Source organism: Chiroxiphia lanceolata, chromosome 6, assembly GCF_009829145.1.
Source record: "Chiroxiphia lanceolata isolate bChiLan1 chromosome 6, bChiLan1.pri, whole genome shotgun sequence".
In the NCBI taxonomy this organism is placed as follows: domain Eukaryota; kingdom Metazoa; phylum Chordata; class Aves; order Passeriformes; family Pipridae; genus Chiroxiphia; species Chiroxiphia lanceolata.
The window spans coordinates 53,315,104-53,329,632 of NC_045642.1; the positions used below are offsets into that span (position 1 = coordinate 53,315,104).

The 14,529-nt window shown below is 37.6% G+C and overlaps 1 protein-coding gene across 5 annotated transcripts in view; it reads right to left on the bottom strand.

The window, feature by feature from the left end:
* The window catches only part of BEGAIN (brain enriched guanylate kinase associated), a 161,263-nt gene that overhangs the window by 44,648 nt on the left and 102,086 nt on the right, over nucleotides 1-14,529 (bottom strand). For 4 of the 5 annotated variants that reach the window (XM_032691961.1, XM_032691956.1, XM_032691960.1 and 1 more), the window contains 2 exons: nucleotides 14,333-14,389; nucleotides 9,875-9,941 (listed from right to left, as the gene is read on the bottom strand). In XM_032691961.1, coding sequence (XP_032547852.1) covers nucleotides 9,875-9,941; nucleotides 14,333-14,389 — 124 coding nt within the window. The remainder of the gene's footprint in view (nucleotides 1-9,874; nucleotides 9,942-14,332; nucleotides 14,390-14,529) is intronic. The other variant, XM_032691959.1, reaches the window with a different exon arrangement.

Sequence of the window (14,529 nt, forward strand, 5' to 3'; positions counted from 1 at the left end):
TTAAATTCTTCACATCTTCTTACTAGGCTGTTTTTGGAGATCTAACACAACTGAATTCCTCACTGAGACACCACCCCTCATTAGCATCCTGAACTGAGTATTGAATGGCTGCACCCTATGAGAAGAAATTAAATCTATTTTAGTAAGATAGATTTAATAATTGGTAACAAACATTTCTGGTAGCCTTTAGTCTACTTTTCTGGCATCAGTTATAGAAATTAAAGTTTTACTTTATTAGGCATCCTTTGTCTATATATTCACTGAATTCTTTGACATCTCTCTGTATTCGCACTAGAAATTTGAAATAAAAATAGCTAAAATATTTAAACAGGAAAGTACCAGAAGTTTTGATAGAAAACATAAAGTATCAGGTAATTTGAGACAGAAACATGCCAGTGCTGTATTGTGTCCTCTTCAACTAGTCCCGAACACAGAAAACTGGACTTTGTGACAAAACAGAATGTTAACATCACCCAATATTGGAACAAACTTCATTGAAATTACTACAGTTGGTGTATAAAGATCCATTCAGTAAATTATGCTTTAAAAATGCATTGAGAGACTTGGGCTAATTTTATTAGAGGTTTTAATTCTGATTCTCTGTCTAGTAGTTGGGTAACTGTGAAAGAACTATTTATTAATTTAAAGCTCATATAGCTGATTGATGCATGCTAATGCATTTTAAATTTAATAATCACATCTTCCTTAATTGAATTGTATTTTCTCAGACAGAGCATATAATTAAATCAAGTCTTTTCTAATCCTTCTTATGCCAGATTATTCTATGGTACATTGGGGAAAAATAGTCAAAAGTGAGAATTTAGTTAATTTAAGACCACTGAAAAAATCTGTAGTCATGTGAAATAATTTTCCAAAATAAAGAGATATATTTTTCCATACACTTGTTCTGCAATAATTAAGAGTTGTATAGAGGCAGCAAGACTTAAAATATGGCTAGGAAGGAAACAATTTTAAGACAATCCAGCAAATTTAGAGAAGGTAGTAGTGAAATCTTCATAACACACGACCAGCAAGTCACTTCAGACAATTGCTCTCGAATGCTTTCATGGAGAATGAAGGTGTCAGAGGGAAGACACAGAAAATAAAGAAGAGAGGAATAAGAAAATATTTTATTGGGCACTTCAATGTGCTTGTATATACCTTGTCAACATGTTTCCAAGATGCAAGTCCAAAAACAAGGAAGGGTATTCCGAGATATAAAGGATATAAAACCTGTCTTGAATGCAGGGGAGAAATCAGTTAGAGTTGGGAATGGATTTCAAGAAGACACACCAAGGGAAAGACAAAGCAATAAAGGTATTTTTTCAGGAAAGAGATTTATCTGTCAGCCAGAATTTTTATAAGCCACTTTGCCCCTTTACTAAAAGAGTTGTAAGAGGAGGAGGATAAAACTTAGGTGTACAAAGGTTTACTTATTGAATGCATTTTTCTGATTGCTGTGGACCTGTTCATAAAATAAAACTACAGGAATATAATTCATAGTGTGATGTTCAAGCTTGGCATTTTCTTCTTTTTATGATAGATCAGAGGAAATGGATAAACGGATGTGCTACCAATGCATCTTCTGTGCCTATAACACTTTAAAAGATCTATTCTGCAAAGCAGAGATATGGAAATAAGCAGCATCTTTTTCTCTGATAAATGATGTATTGCCTCAAGTCAGAATTACTGACCTGATCTAATTTGTCCATCAGTGTTAAATTATAGAATTTATCATTTTTAGTAAACAACACTTGTTTCTGATTAAAAAATGGCCTACAGCAGAATCTGACTTCTCTTCTTGATTTACAAAGAGTATAATTTTATTAAAGATAACATTGTGGGGCTATAGTGTTTTGTCTGAGGATTTTGATATTATGCTCTATGGCATTTCACTTGAAGAATGATTTGCTCTTATTATCATTCTCAACCTTGTACTAGCAAAGGTCTTATAAAGATTTGTTTCCTTGACTACCCCATGTCACAAGCTTGAAATGTAATTCCATAGTAGTAAAAGGAAAAAAAACCCAACTTTGACACTGGTGTATAATTAATAACATATCACAGAAAGAAATCTGTTTAGCAAAGTGCTGTCAAGGTGCTGCTTATGAAGTAAATGCATGCTTTTCCTTGGACGTGATTTGTAAAAGATATTCAGGATGATTACTTTTCTTCCTGGTACAAATGAGTACTAGTGTCAGTCTTTAATGTTTCTCCATGAGGGCAAACATACTGAGCAGGGTATGTCAGTTCGTACAAGTTAGCGCTGACAACTGTAGGGGTTTGCTCCCAGTTTGAAATAATGCCAACCTACCTGGCATACACTGTGTAAAAGGACATTACAATAAAAACTGCGTACACCTCCACCTCCTGCTGAAGGTCTTGTCACCGTGTCATCTGGAAATATTCCATCTGGAAATATTGAAATTTTCTGTTCAATGCATACTGTGCATCTAACATGAACTCAGGGTAAAGGCACCTGTCACCTCTTATTCAGCTTTTTTGGAATGGAAATATAAGCAGCCAATTCAAGTTATAAACAGGGATACTTTGTTGAAATTCAGTGAATGCAAACAAAGCTGGCCGTAGGCTGGGGAAGGGTCCTGCCATTTCTGGCCTGAGTTCTGCTGAGATGTACTCTTCGATATAAAATATGGATGAATGGAGTATCATTGGACAGGCTGATTGCCCCTCTAAGCAGGAATTAGCTGGCTGCTCATCTTTTTCAAGTGCTCATGACTTTGCTCCAGGCACTGGATATGTTCTGTAGCAAAAACTTTTTTCTCAGTTTACAAGTGTTTTATTTTGCTGACTTAGGACCAGTTCTTTAGGAAACCAGCAGCACTGAGGGTTTGCTGTTTATAAATGAACTTAATCAGTTCATTACCTAACCCCATTGACAGCAGGACCAACTTGTTGGAAGACAGAGGGCAGTTTTACTTGCCATCAACTTCCTTGTCTCCTACAGCATTGCAATTATGCTGGAAAAAGGTATCTTCCCTACAAGCTTACTAAAAGTCTTTCTAAGCTGGCTAGTCACCTTCACAGCCCATGCTCTTTCTACTGGCAGTATAGATGAAGCTGACAAAATGTGCTTATATTCTTTCCATGTACCAATCATCTCCCACATTTCACATCAGTGGCATGCTTTGCTAGGGTAGAGTCCTGCTCGATAATAAAATGCTAAATAAATTATAGCTGGAGGGAATAGAGATGGTGTTGACCGATACTAATTCCCTGAAGTCAATGTAATAGTATCTTCTGAGGCCGTGTTAGTGACAGTAGGTTGAAAGAGGAAATGTTTGTTTCTGGAGGAAAAAAGAGATAGAAAAAAGTCCATGATTACATATTACATCTATAGTGAGCAAAGAGGATTCTACTCGAGGTACATGCCACTTGTGATAATAAAAAAAAATCTTATGATGTTGAAGATCCTTCACACCTTTAGTGAGCACAAGGTATGCAATTAATCATGGCTAGGCTTCGCAAACCAAGATTTAGGAATTAGGTATATGCAATTAGAACATGACAATATACTAATCCATCTTTCTCCAGCCTTCTCTGGATTTTTACTTCACAAAAGTGATTGTTTTATCTCAATAATTCTTTCTTTCTTTTTTTCTCTTTCTTTCTCCTTCTTTCTTTCTTTCTTTCTTTCTTTCTTTCTTTCTTTCTTTCTTTCTTTCTTTCTTTCTTTCTTTCTTTCTTTCTTTCTTTCTTTCTTTCTCTTTCTCTCTTTCTTTCCTTCTCTCTCTCTTTCTCTCTCTTTCTTTCTCCCTTTCTCTTCTTTCTCTCTTTCCCTCTCTCCTTCTCTCTCTCTAGGAAGTCCTTTGATATTCATTCTAGACCATGGATTTGGATAGAGAAGACTTAGAAGTTATTCAGAAATTTTCTCCTTGGCCAAGGCAAATTGCTATTCTATGCCTTGTTTTCCATATTCACAGATGACACCAGTTTTCATGAAGGAGTTTGAGATGTGAAATGCTCGCTACAGAAAACCTTTTCAGGCTTATTCTTGTTCTTGCTTTCCTTTTCTTTGTGGTGAATTGGCAGATAATCACAAAGAACCAAGGCACTTACAAGGAAGGCACAGGTCAAAGATACCCACATCCCACACAGATTTCTGGTTTTTTTTCAGCCATTTTGAAAACAACAGCTTTTTCTATTCCCATCTGGTCAAGATGGTATCCCCCGGAGTTGTCCTGAGAGACAGAGATCAAATCATGGAGATCAGGATGAAGAAAATGATTGAAAATGTCAGGTATAACAAATGTATATCAGTGGCCTAAAGGTAAGACATATGTTAAGAAAGAAAGAGTTCTGTCATCATGCAAGAGAGACAATTTTGGAAGTGAGAAGTGTCCTTTGTCACCTTACAGCTTCCTTAGGTTGCTCATACTTGTGAAAGATGTCCTACTAAGAGGAAGAGACAGAGCAGAAGAACTGTCCCATGACTTCAGAAAAAAATGGAAACTATATTCCAGAAAAGTCTCTCATGATGTCACATTCATGTAGAGCAATTAGGAAATGGCTGGTCTGTCTTATGTGTCTCTTGGGAAGAGGATTAGCCTACCAACTATGTAACAATGGGATAACAAAGGGACATGAATCTCTGTTGAGAGAGAGTGAAAGGACTGAGGATGTCTGAAAGCCTGTGTGCTTGTGTTCATGTCCCATTTATCCAGGAGATTTCATTTATTTGTCTGCAAAACTAATGAAACTACTCAGTCTGAGCCTCTGTAGTTGCTACAAGAAGTAATGTGTGTAGGTCCTATTGCCTATTTGGCAATATTTTTTAACCTGGAAAATGAGTATGGGAAGAGTTAGTGAGAGATGGAGATCTTCAGCACAAAATGCCTGTAAGCATAAAACGCGTAACCTGAAATCCTCCTAGAAATACATTTTTTCAACCGCTATTTTTATAAATTACTTGTTTCTGTGGCATTTACGATCATTTCCTTCCTTAGAAATGTTGTTTCACAGTTGTTTGGTCCACAAAGCACAGACCTTCTCTGGCTTCTGCCTTAACTAACCAACCAGTATAAATTTCTGTTGAAATTCACAGCTGTCTTCACTGAATGTGAGTAAATGAGCCTGTCAGGTTGAGCTGACTAAACTTTTCTTGTCTTTGGGATGCAAATCCTTTTAAGTATATTTAGGTCATATTTATTTGATTTTCATGGGACATGGGAGAGAGGGAGAAACTTCTTCTTCATGAAGGAAAGAAAATGAAAAAGATGTGCTTTAAATCACTGTTCAAAGTCACTGTCAAAGTCATCATGCTCCATGCAAGAACCTGGAGATGCTGAGCTTCTGTTTCCTTTGTGTTTGTGTGAGAAACAGGATTTCTCTCCATCGTTTTAATCTTTTGCTTATGTTTTAAACCATATTGGGGGTGTGACTGGTAGCTGTCATAGGAGACTCAGGTGCAATTTAGTGACTGGTTCAGATTCCATAGCTATACTGCTGGTAGCTAGATGTTTTTAATGCCTGACCAAAATTGTTCATCAAATTCCTCACCACTTTCCATATTCTTTACCTTTCTGTCCCGGATACCCAGCAATCTGCTTCTTTTAAAGTAATGTTCCCCTGACACAAAGTCTCAGAGCACCGCTCAAAATTGCCCAGCTCATATTTAATTCATGTTTGGATTTCCCCAGCTGGAGATGCATAAGTATATACTATGACCAGCAGGCTGGAAAACCCCAGATATTCAAGAGCTAGATAAATAACTCTTAATAACATGGAGCATAAAGTACTTGCAGTACCTCTTAGTCCTCCTCCAGCTCATAGGCAGAGGTAGAAACAGGATAAAAATCAGTGCTGTGCTCAGATAGTGCAGCATTTCAGACATGATCATCCTTAACACAAATCCCTCTTTACTACTGGTTTATATAATAATTTTTTCCAACTTTTTGTCAGTCACATGCCCAGTCTACATTAATGTATATGAAAAACCAGACATAAACATGTAATATTCTAACAGTTCTATGGTAAAATTTTACTGCAAATTTTGTAAACTTTTGTTGTAAAAATGTAAGAGTTTTCATCTTGACAGATGATAAAATGTATAATTCACTGTGTGTAGAGGGCTGGTCTGGCTTTGCAGAGGTGGGAACCAAAGCTTAATACCATCCAGCAGTCTGTCTGTCAAGCTTTCCAGTTACAAAAGACATATTTTACTGTGTTTCTGGAAAATAAGGCCTTCTGAGCTTTTTGCAGCTGGATTCTGAGGTCATGTTTTCAAGAACATTCAAAATGCAGCTGGGGGAGGAGACATGGGTGCAATTTTCATTAGCAGTTGAGTTTATTAAGCAGCTATTATTAGGTACCAGTTCTTCCCAAATGTAGATACCATTTAAAGTCTGGCTTATGACATTAAAGGTAAAATTACACAACTAACTGCCTTGAAAGTTCAGAACGTTTTTAAAATACATTGCTTAATTCCACTGAAGATCATAAATCGAACTGGATTGAGATCATATAAAGGATCCTAACATGTGGTTAGGATGACTTGCATAATCTACTTTTATATGACTTATAATCATAATCAAACTGCTGTTTGTGAGCAATAAGACCACGGCAGAGCATGCTCCGAAAAATCAAACGTGTGTAAAGAAAAGTGAAGATTACTGACGACAAATGGAACTAAATATTATAAAAAGTTCTTAATTTGAACAGTCCTGTAATGGAATCACAGTGAGAGGACTCAGCTTAGTCTTTTCCCACATAATAATGGAGAAAAGAGTTATAAAGATTAATTATTTATGAAGACAGCCTGTATATTCCACTACTTAACCAGTGCTTACAACACCAAAGAAATCTTCTCCAGCTGAAGATTCTAACTGTGGTAAGAACAGGAGTTTTATGAGGAGTGACAGAAGAATTTTAATTCTGTGCCACATTTGCCTCTACTGTTCCATGGGTTTAGCCTTGCCCAGTTTAATGCAACAAGCTCTTCCCCAATTTCAGGATTGTAGTTTTTTAGCTCTTAGCCAAATCAGACACTGTGGTTTATATTTTATATTTATACTTCAGATTCTGGTGTGACAGAGGTTTCAGTTGGATACCATTTGCTGTGATCAGAGGTGTGCTTTCAAATAATTTTAAATATTTTATAGATTAGCACCCAAAAGGAAACAGAGCCTTGAAGAAAAATAACTGCTACATCAGCTCCTTTTCTGTGACTGCTGATGAATTAATGATTATTCTTTTACATCCCTTAGAATAATAGCAGGCATGAAAGGCTTCAATATTCAGGATACCCACAAATATTAGAAGAGGTAGAGTCCTAGATAAGTTGTGATGAGCTGGGGCCAGTCACTGGGAGAGGGGGAGTTGTGGGTCACTTTTTAATGCAGGGAGCATCCCAAGTTATCTGCAGGCAAGAGGAGCAAGGGACCACTACCTGGGGGTCTTCTTTACTTGTTGCATTTGAACACAATAAATAATGAAATCTTGCTTAAGAGTGTGTGTGTGTGTACATATACATGTGTGTATACAAAGGGAAGGGGAGAGGGGAGAGAGGGAGAAAGTAAACACATGGTTTATATATTTGGATTTGTGTAAAAGTAGAAAAATCAAAGGTGTTTGATTTTAGATTGGCAAATTAGACAAAAGAAATTAAAAATATATACACACAGCTGTTCCTCTAATGAGGAGAGGGAGAGAGAGGTTTCCAAGAGCCTAGTCTGCCATAAGCTGTTGATTAACCAAACCAGCCGTTATTTAATTCAACTTTCTCTGAATTATTGAGGGTTTTTGGAATGCCCTAAAAATCAAAATGTTTGGCTTATCTAAATCAGATACAGTACTTTTTTCCTCATCTCTTTCCTTTTGATAGAGTTTCCATTTGACGCTTGTTTGGTTTTGTGTCTTCAGTTTCAATGTTTCAGAAAGCAAAGCAGTCTGGAGTTAAGTGGTGTACAGAGCCTGGTTGATCTTCTTCAATCCTCTAAAGCTATCTTCAATGACTGTCTTATTAGTTGGATAAAGAAAGGTACAGTGCTCCACGGGACCAGTTTTTGTTCTTTCTGTGCTGTGCTCTGAAATAATTTTTCAAGGATCTAAGTGGATGCTGAAACAGCAGTTTAAAAATTCTTTGCTTTGATCTGAAATACCTGATAAAAACACATGGATTTTCTGGAGTTCTTCTTTCTGTGTTTCTATTATTTTTATTTCATTTACCAGCCTGAATGACTCTACTTTATTAATGTCTTGTAGTACATAGGTAATAAATATTAGGCTACAGATGACGACAAAATCCCAAAGTGGTTTGTCTGAAAGGAAAAAGTAGCAAGGGAAGAGTGGAGGAAAAAAGCAATAACCTGAGATCAAACGTTATTTATGCTTTTACAGAGTTTATACGTATATGTATGGACAAATGTCAGCTACAACCCAGCTGTAACTTTGCTCTGTTGTTACCCACTTGCAAAAGCATCAGTCCCCTATTTGTTGTTAGCTATTTAAATGGACTTCTGAGATAAGAACAATGACATTTTCAAATGTTTGTTTCCCCTTTCTTATTAAAGGTTGATGTCTGTCCTGTACGTTGCTATAGTCCCTATTTACTCAAAACCCACAACAATCTCTTCCCTCCATTCCAAGGTGCCTATCCATGCAAATGTTACATGAGACTTATCTAAAAGATGGGCTTATCCTAGCATCCTTATCTCTGTACGTAGATCTGTGAACACACTTTATAAATTGTGTATTGTGTGTGCACTGTGCTTGCCTGGGCCATGTCAGGTCTGGGGCTGCACAGAAGGGGAGCTGGGAATGACTGATTGTACTGAGCCAGGAGAGGAGACAGCAGACCAGCCTGAATCATAGAATGATAGAATCAGCCAGGTTGGAAAGGACCTCCGAGATCATCAAGTCCAACCCTTGATCCAACACTGCCGTGGTTACCAGACCATGGCACTAAGCGCCACATCCAGTCTCGTCTTAAAAACCTCCAGGAACAGAGAATCCACCACTTCCCTGGACAGCCCATTCCAGTGCCTGATTACCCTCTCTGTAAAGAATTTATTCCTAATATCCAACCTAAACCTCCCCTGGCTTAAGACCATGCCCTCTTGTCCTACTGATAGTTGCCTGGAAGAAGAGACCAACCCCCACCTGCCTACAACCTCCTTTCTGAGGATCATTGGAAGTTCAAAACTGTCATTCTTTCCTCTTTAAACATTATCCTTGCATTCCTCTGTAATTTTACTCCTACTAGTGATGTCCCAGCAGCATTAGCAATGAGCCAGGGCACCAAGGGCCTTGCCATTTCTTTTTAACATCTTCAAGCTATTTTGAGTCAGTGGTGCTGTGTCTGGCCAAGTGGAGCCCATAAATGGTGCAGTGTTTTCCTCGCTCAGCTTTAATTGGCCTGTGACAGCGACATTGACATTGCAGTTGCAGACACATGCAGATTGGAAATTAATATACTGAGATAGATAGTTATGACAGCATTTAAAACTCAGACCATCCAAGCTCTATTAAATCACTTAATAAAAGCTGAGTGAAAGTATCTAAGAAGCATGAGAAAACCTTGGATTACCTTATTTAAATTTGATACTTAATGAAAATATAAATATTTAAAACCCATGAAGTTATTAGCTAAATTAACCAGAATTATTTTAAAGGTACAATTTACTCAGCCAGATCATCAGTCAAGGCAATCTTCATTTAAATTGATGGAGCTATGTCATCATACACAGCTTGAGCTCTACATCATAATACTGATAAAGTCATATATCTTTTTTTAAGTATAATTGCATTTAGAGCATGAGGGGTTTTTTTTGTGACAGCTACATACATGTTTTTCCTATGACTTAAGAACCATAAAACAATAATATATTAAAAGAAACCAGTTATGATAACTTACCATTCTGTAAAGTTTATCCTCCAGATCCTGATTAATTCTTTGTAAGGCTAGGTAATTGTTTTGTATCCTAAAACAAAGATGATATCATGTAATTGAATGGATTGTTTTTCATGTTGTTTTTTATCTGTGTTTTCACATCAGTACAAAACCTTGGCTTCCATTATTTTAAATCTATTTATTTATCACTCCTGTTGCCAGTCAGTGGTTGCCTTTGAAATGCAATTACCACCTGCTTCCTAAGCAAACTTCTTTCTCATGTTTGCTTACTATATTTAGCAGCAAATTCCATCAGGAAGTGAAAATTTGTTGGCCATTCTGCACTTGCATGCAGCTTAGGAACTTACACAAGGAAATTGTAGCTTTACATCAGTCTCAGGAATAATATGTTAGAGAGGAAGCTTGAGTTGTAGGCTTAGGCAGCAGAAAAAAAATTGTGGAGGTCTCTTAAAAAAAACAATTGCAGCAGAATCCTAACGAGTGTTGCAACATTCAGGCATCAACATCACGACTTAGAAGAGAATATCCCTTCTTTACACCAAAGTTCAAGGGATTGCCTATTCTCCAGACCTAAACACATCTTTCTTTAGGAAATGTATTTAGATACCTTAGATGGGTATTTCTTTTTAAGAACTGAATGGACTCAAAAAATGAGGCTTTCCTGCTTATTCCAGAGCGATACACCAAAGAAAAGTTTCAGCCTGTGCATGTTTAGGCTACTTAGATGGTAACCTTAGTATTGTAATGAATAAGCTGTGCAGCCTGTGGGAAAAACATTGCTATTTTGGTAGTAGCTGTGCCTTTCTCTTCACAGAAGGTAAGGAGGGTAGTTCCTTGGTCTTGTTAGTACCCATCATCTCAGCAATATGTATTACAAATGTAAAGCAAATGTTAGAAGCTGAGCTGTGAAAAATTTGTCTGAATAAATCAGTATATTTGTACTGATCAATAGGTCAAAGTGTTTTCATCAGTGAGCTGATTTTAGGTAATGTGCGAGTGTGTTCGCTGTAAGAGTGAACTCAGATGCAATACACTTATATACAACAGAAAGGGACTTCCTCTGAGCATAGTTTCCGTGGTGATCAGGAAGGGACTGGGATTAAAGAAGTCTCTTGGATTTATCATTTGGTTAGTTAGAGTGCCTGTTGAAACTGAAATGAAGATCTGTATTTGAATCATGCCATGGCTGCAAATCAAAGGGTCCAGCCCACCCATTCCTGGTACATGATGCTTCAAGTCTCTCCCAGCTTCTGTTGCCATGGAGATTTTCTTTCCAGTTAAATGATCAGAATTCTCCATTCAGGGCAGGCCAGTGGCTTGCAGTGCCCCTCTTGAGGCGTGAAGAGCTCTGGCTGGGGCTCCCAGCAATATGATAACATCTGCTGCACGGACCTGAGAGGGGATGTCCGTGCCAAGGACATCTGCTCTGTGGATATAAATAGTGACATCCCCATGGGTGAAAATCCTCAGGATACCAAGAGTCAGACTGGACTCAGGGCAGCCATTTCCAACATTCATTGCAAGCCTGGGGAAGTTTCAATGTCGTCTACGTTTTACAGAGCTGCTGAGCAGAGGCTTCCTCCCTGTGAGAAGGATCAGTGGAAAAGAGTGTTTGCTAGGGTGTTGACATAAATGGGCTGAAAATATGTGAGACTTGCACCATGAGACTTGGTCATTGCTCATCAGTTCTCATAGTGCCACTGTGTTCATGTCCAGGTGACTTAAAAGTTTGACTGAAGTTTACAATTCTTTGCGTCATCCATGCTCCTCACAGCATTTACCACCAAAGCTCTCTACAGACATTTATTTTTCAGCTCTAGGTGTATTTGGGATTTTCACAGCTATTTAGCTGTCAACACAACAGAGACAAATCTCAGGGTACTCTGTACCCAGCTTTTTGTGGCACATGAGAAGGCAGAGATGATCTTGATAAACAGTGGAAACAAGGAGGGTTACAATGTCTTTACCTGCAGCTACTCAGCACAAATATTTTGTTCTGCTGGTAGGACCGAGTGCTGTGGTGCAGGAAGCAAGAATTTAGAAAAATAAAATAGTGCCTGCTGGCTGAGACCGGAAGTGTCCCAGTATCTTCTCTGTCATGGTCTACAGTTTTGTCTAGTAAAGCAAAATAGAACAGGTTAAACTTGCATTGCACCCAGAAAGCTTGTGGCTCAAGCAGAGGTGGTGTAAAAACTGATTTAAACAGTTAGCACCTGCAAGAGATTGCATGGGCTCAAAAGTATCAGCATAAATTCCTGAAAGAAAAGAGGGCAAAAAAGTTGGTTCAGAGCTTTTCTAGCTTAGGTATCTCTCTAGCCCATTCTGCTGTGCGGTGGTGACCTATGTGGACAGCTCAAGGGAGACTCTAAAGGTTCCCTTTCTGTAACTTTGAGATCATGAATAAAACCAATAATTGCTACTTGAATATTGGACTTGTGATGGTGACAATGTGCCACTGGATTTACTCTTCAGCTTCTGTTGTCACTTTTTCTCTTGATATGGATGACTGAAAGGTTGATTACCATTAGTATAATTGTTTCTCAGTGACAACACTTCCATGCCGAGATGGTGATAGAGGGTTTTTGCAAGAGATTATCATGATCTACTTGTCTGTTTGTAACTTCTTTTGCCTTTACCTATCAAATCTGTTGTATGTTTAGGAGAAAGTAGCCCACAAACATTATTTCCCTAAGACATTTATTTTGCACTGAAAAAATTGACTGCCTCCCAGTAAAGTCAAATAAAATCTAAAAAAAAAAATCCACAGTAAGTAGGAAGTTAAGCTTCAAAAAGTGTTTCTATTGAGAACAGTATGCAAAGGTAGCCAAAATAAGCACAAACACGTACACACATCACAAGCACATACACAAGCACATATAGGCAAACCCAAACTGGAAATTCACTGTGCCAAAAGAAGCATCAGCAAATGTAGGTGGTAAGGAGAGAAATGGACCCAGAAATATAGGGAAGGAAGTGTTCAAAGAGGAACAGAGGCAGATCAATCTTTGGGCTAAACTCTAAAAGGAGAAATAAAGAGCAGGGAAAATTATTAAAATTTGAAAATGATCAGGTGAACAAATGGTAACTTAACCCTGTTTGCAGAAAACAGACACCCAGGTAGCCTGAACGTTGTGAGGTATGAAATACTTCAACATTGTAAATCTGGCTTTGTAAATAAAGTGAAGAGTAGGTCAGCTTCATTACCCTGTGAAACTGCTATAAGGATAAACTCATGTGAGTCAATAACCTATTATTTATTGATGGCTTTTGTGTTGTTTGTATTATTAGATGTTATGCATGTGACTCGAGGTGCATGTATCTGCACCCATTAAATGCATGTTTAGACACTTGATCAAATTAGGGTCTAATGAAAAATATTCTGACTGTGTTAAACATTAAGTGTCTATGCTTTCTTTACAGAAGTAAATTTCTCCCAGAGTGCAGTTACTTTTGAAGAGTGACTGTTAAAGTAGCAGCTTTTTGTTCAAGAAAACTTTTGTCTCTCTGTTATCACAAGTTACACCAACTTCCATATGAAAACAAGAGAGTTTTCCCCCCAGGATTTCTCTGACCCCCTTCAGTCTGTGAATTGTCTTGCTTTTGGTGAAACAAAAATGTGTGGGGGCTAATCTCAGTGCTAAATACATGTTGGTATGTGTTTTACCCTATTTCCTGGTAAAAGATAGGGTGGGGTCCTCAACAAGTTGTTACCCAGAGCAGGGTCTCAAGAAGGAAACACCATGTGAACTTTGAAGTCCAGAATTAGTTCCAAGATAGGTTTCTGATTTTTTTAAAAATTTTAATTCATAAAAGCTATGATAATCATGTCAGATAAGGGACCACTGTGAGGTATATGAAACCCCCAATCTCTTTTCAGTCACTTTTCAAAACTGAACTTATGCTTTACAGTTAATTTCAAACCTACTCAACACTGTTCTGCTTTTTCTCACACTGGGAAAAAAAGAAAGAGGCTACTTCTAAATGTTTGTAGTGAGGTTGAAAACTTGACCATTGAGCCACATGAGTCACCTTCTCACTTGGGTGAGAGGGGAGGTCTAGCAGCAAAACAGGTAATTCTGGATAAATTAACACAAAGAGTTTCAGAAAGGATTAAAAAAGGATGGCCATTCAGGCTCTTTGAAAAATTTTGCACTTTACAGTAATGGAAATTTAATAACAGAAATGTTCTCTAGTATGCAAGTGGGATCTTATTACAGAGGATTTATTTATTTAGGGGGGGTTGAATTTCTCTCCCTGTGTAGTGAATAAAGGAAGAGACACATTATTGAAGCTAATTCTACTTTGTTTTTCTCATATTGATTTTCCTCTGTGACATGTTGCTGACATGCTGTTGGATGACAGGCTTTTTTTCAGACATTATCGTTCTCCAGGTTGAGAAATCTAGTTGTTCAACTTGCAGTATGCCTTGCTATTCTCAATAGAAACATTTTTAAAGCTCACCTCGTAACATATTTTTGGCTTCCATTATGATATGTCTTCAGGGGAGTAATCACCTGCCTGAAACATAATTTTTAATATAAGTTTTCTTCATAATATGATACAATGTTCCATTAGAATACTGGAAAGTCAGTTCTGCTAATGTGATGTTTGGGTATGAGTGCTAGACTTTGCAGTGAGCACTTGGCCTGAGTTTCAAA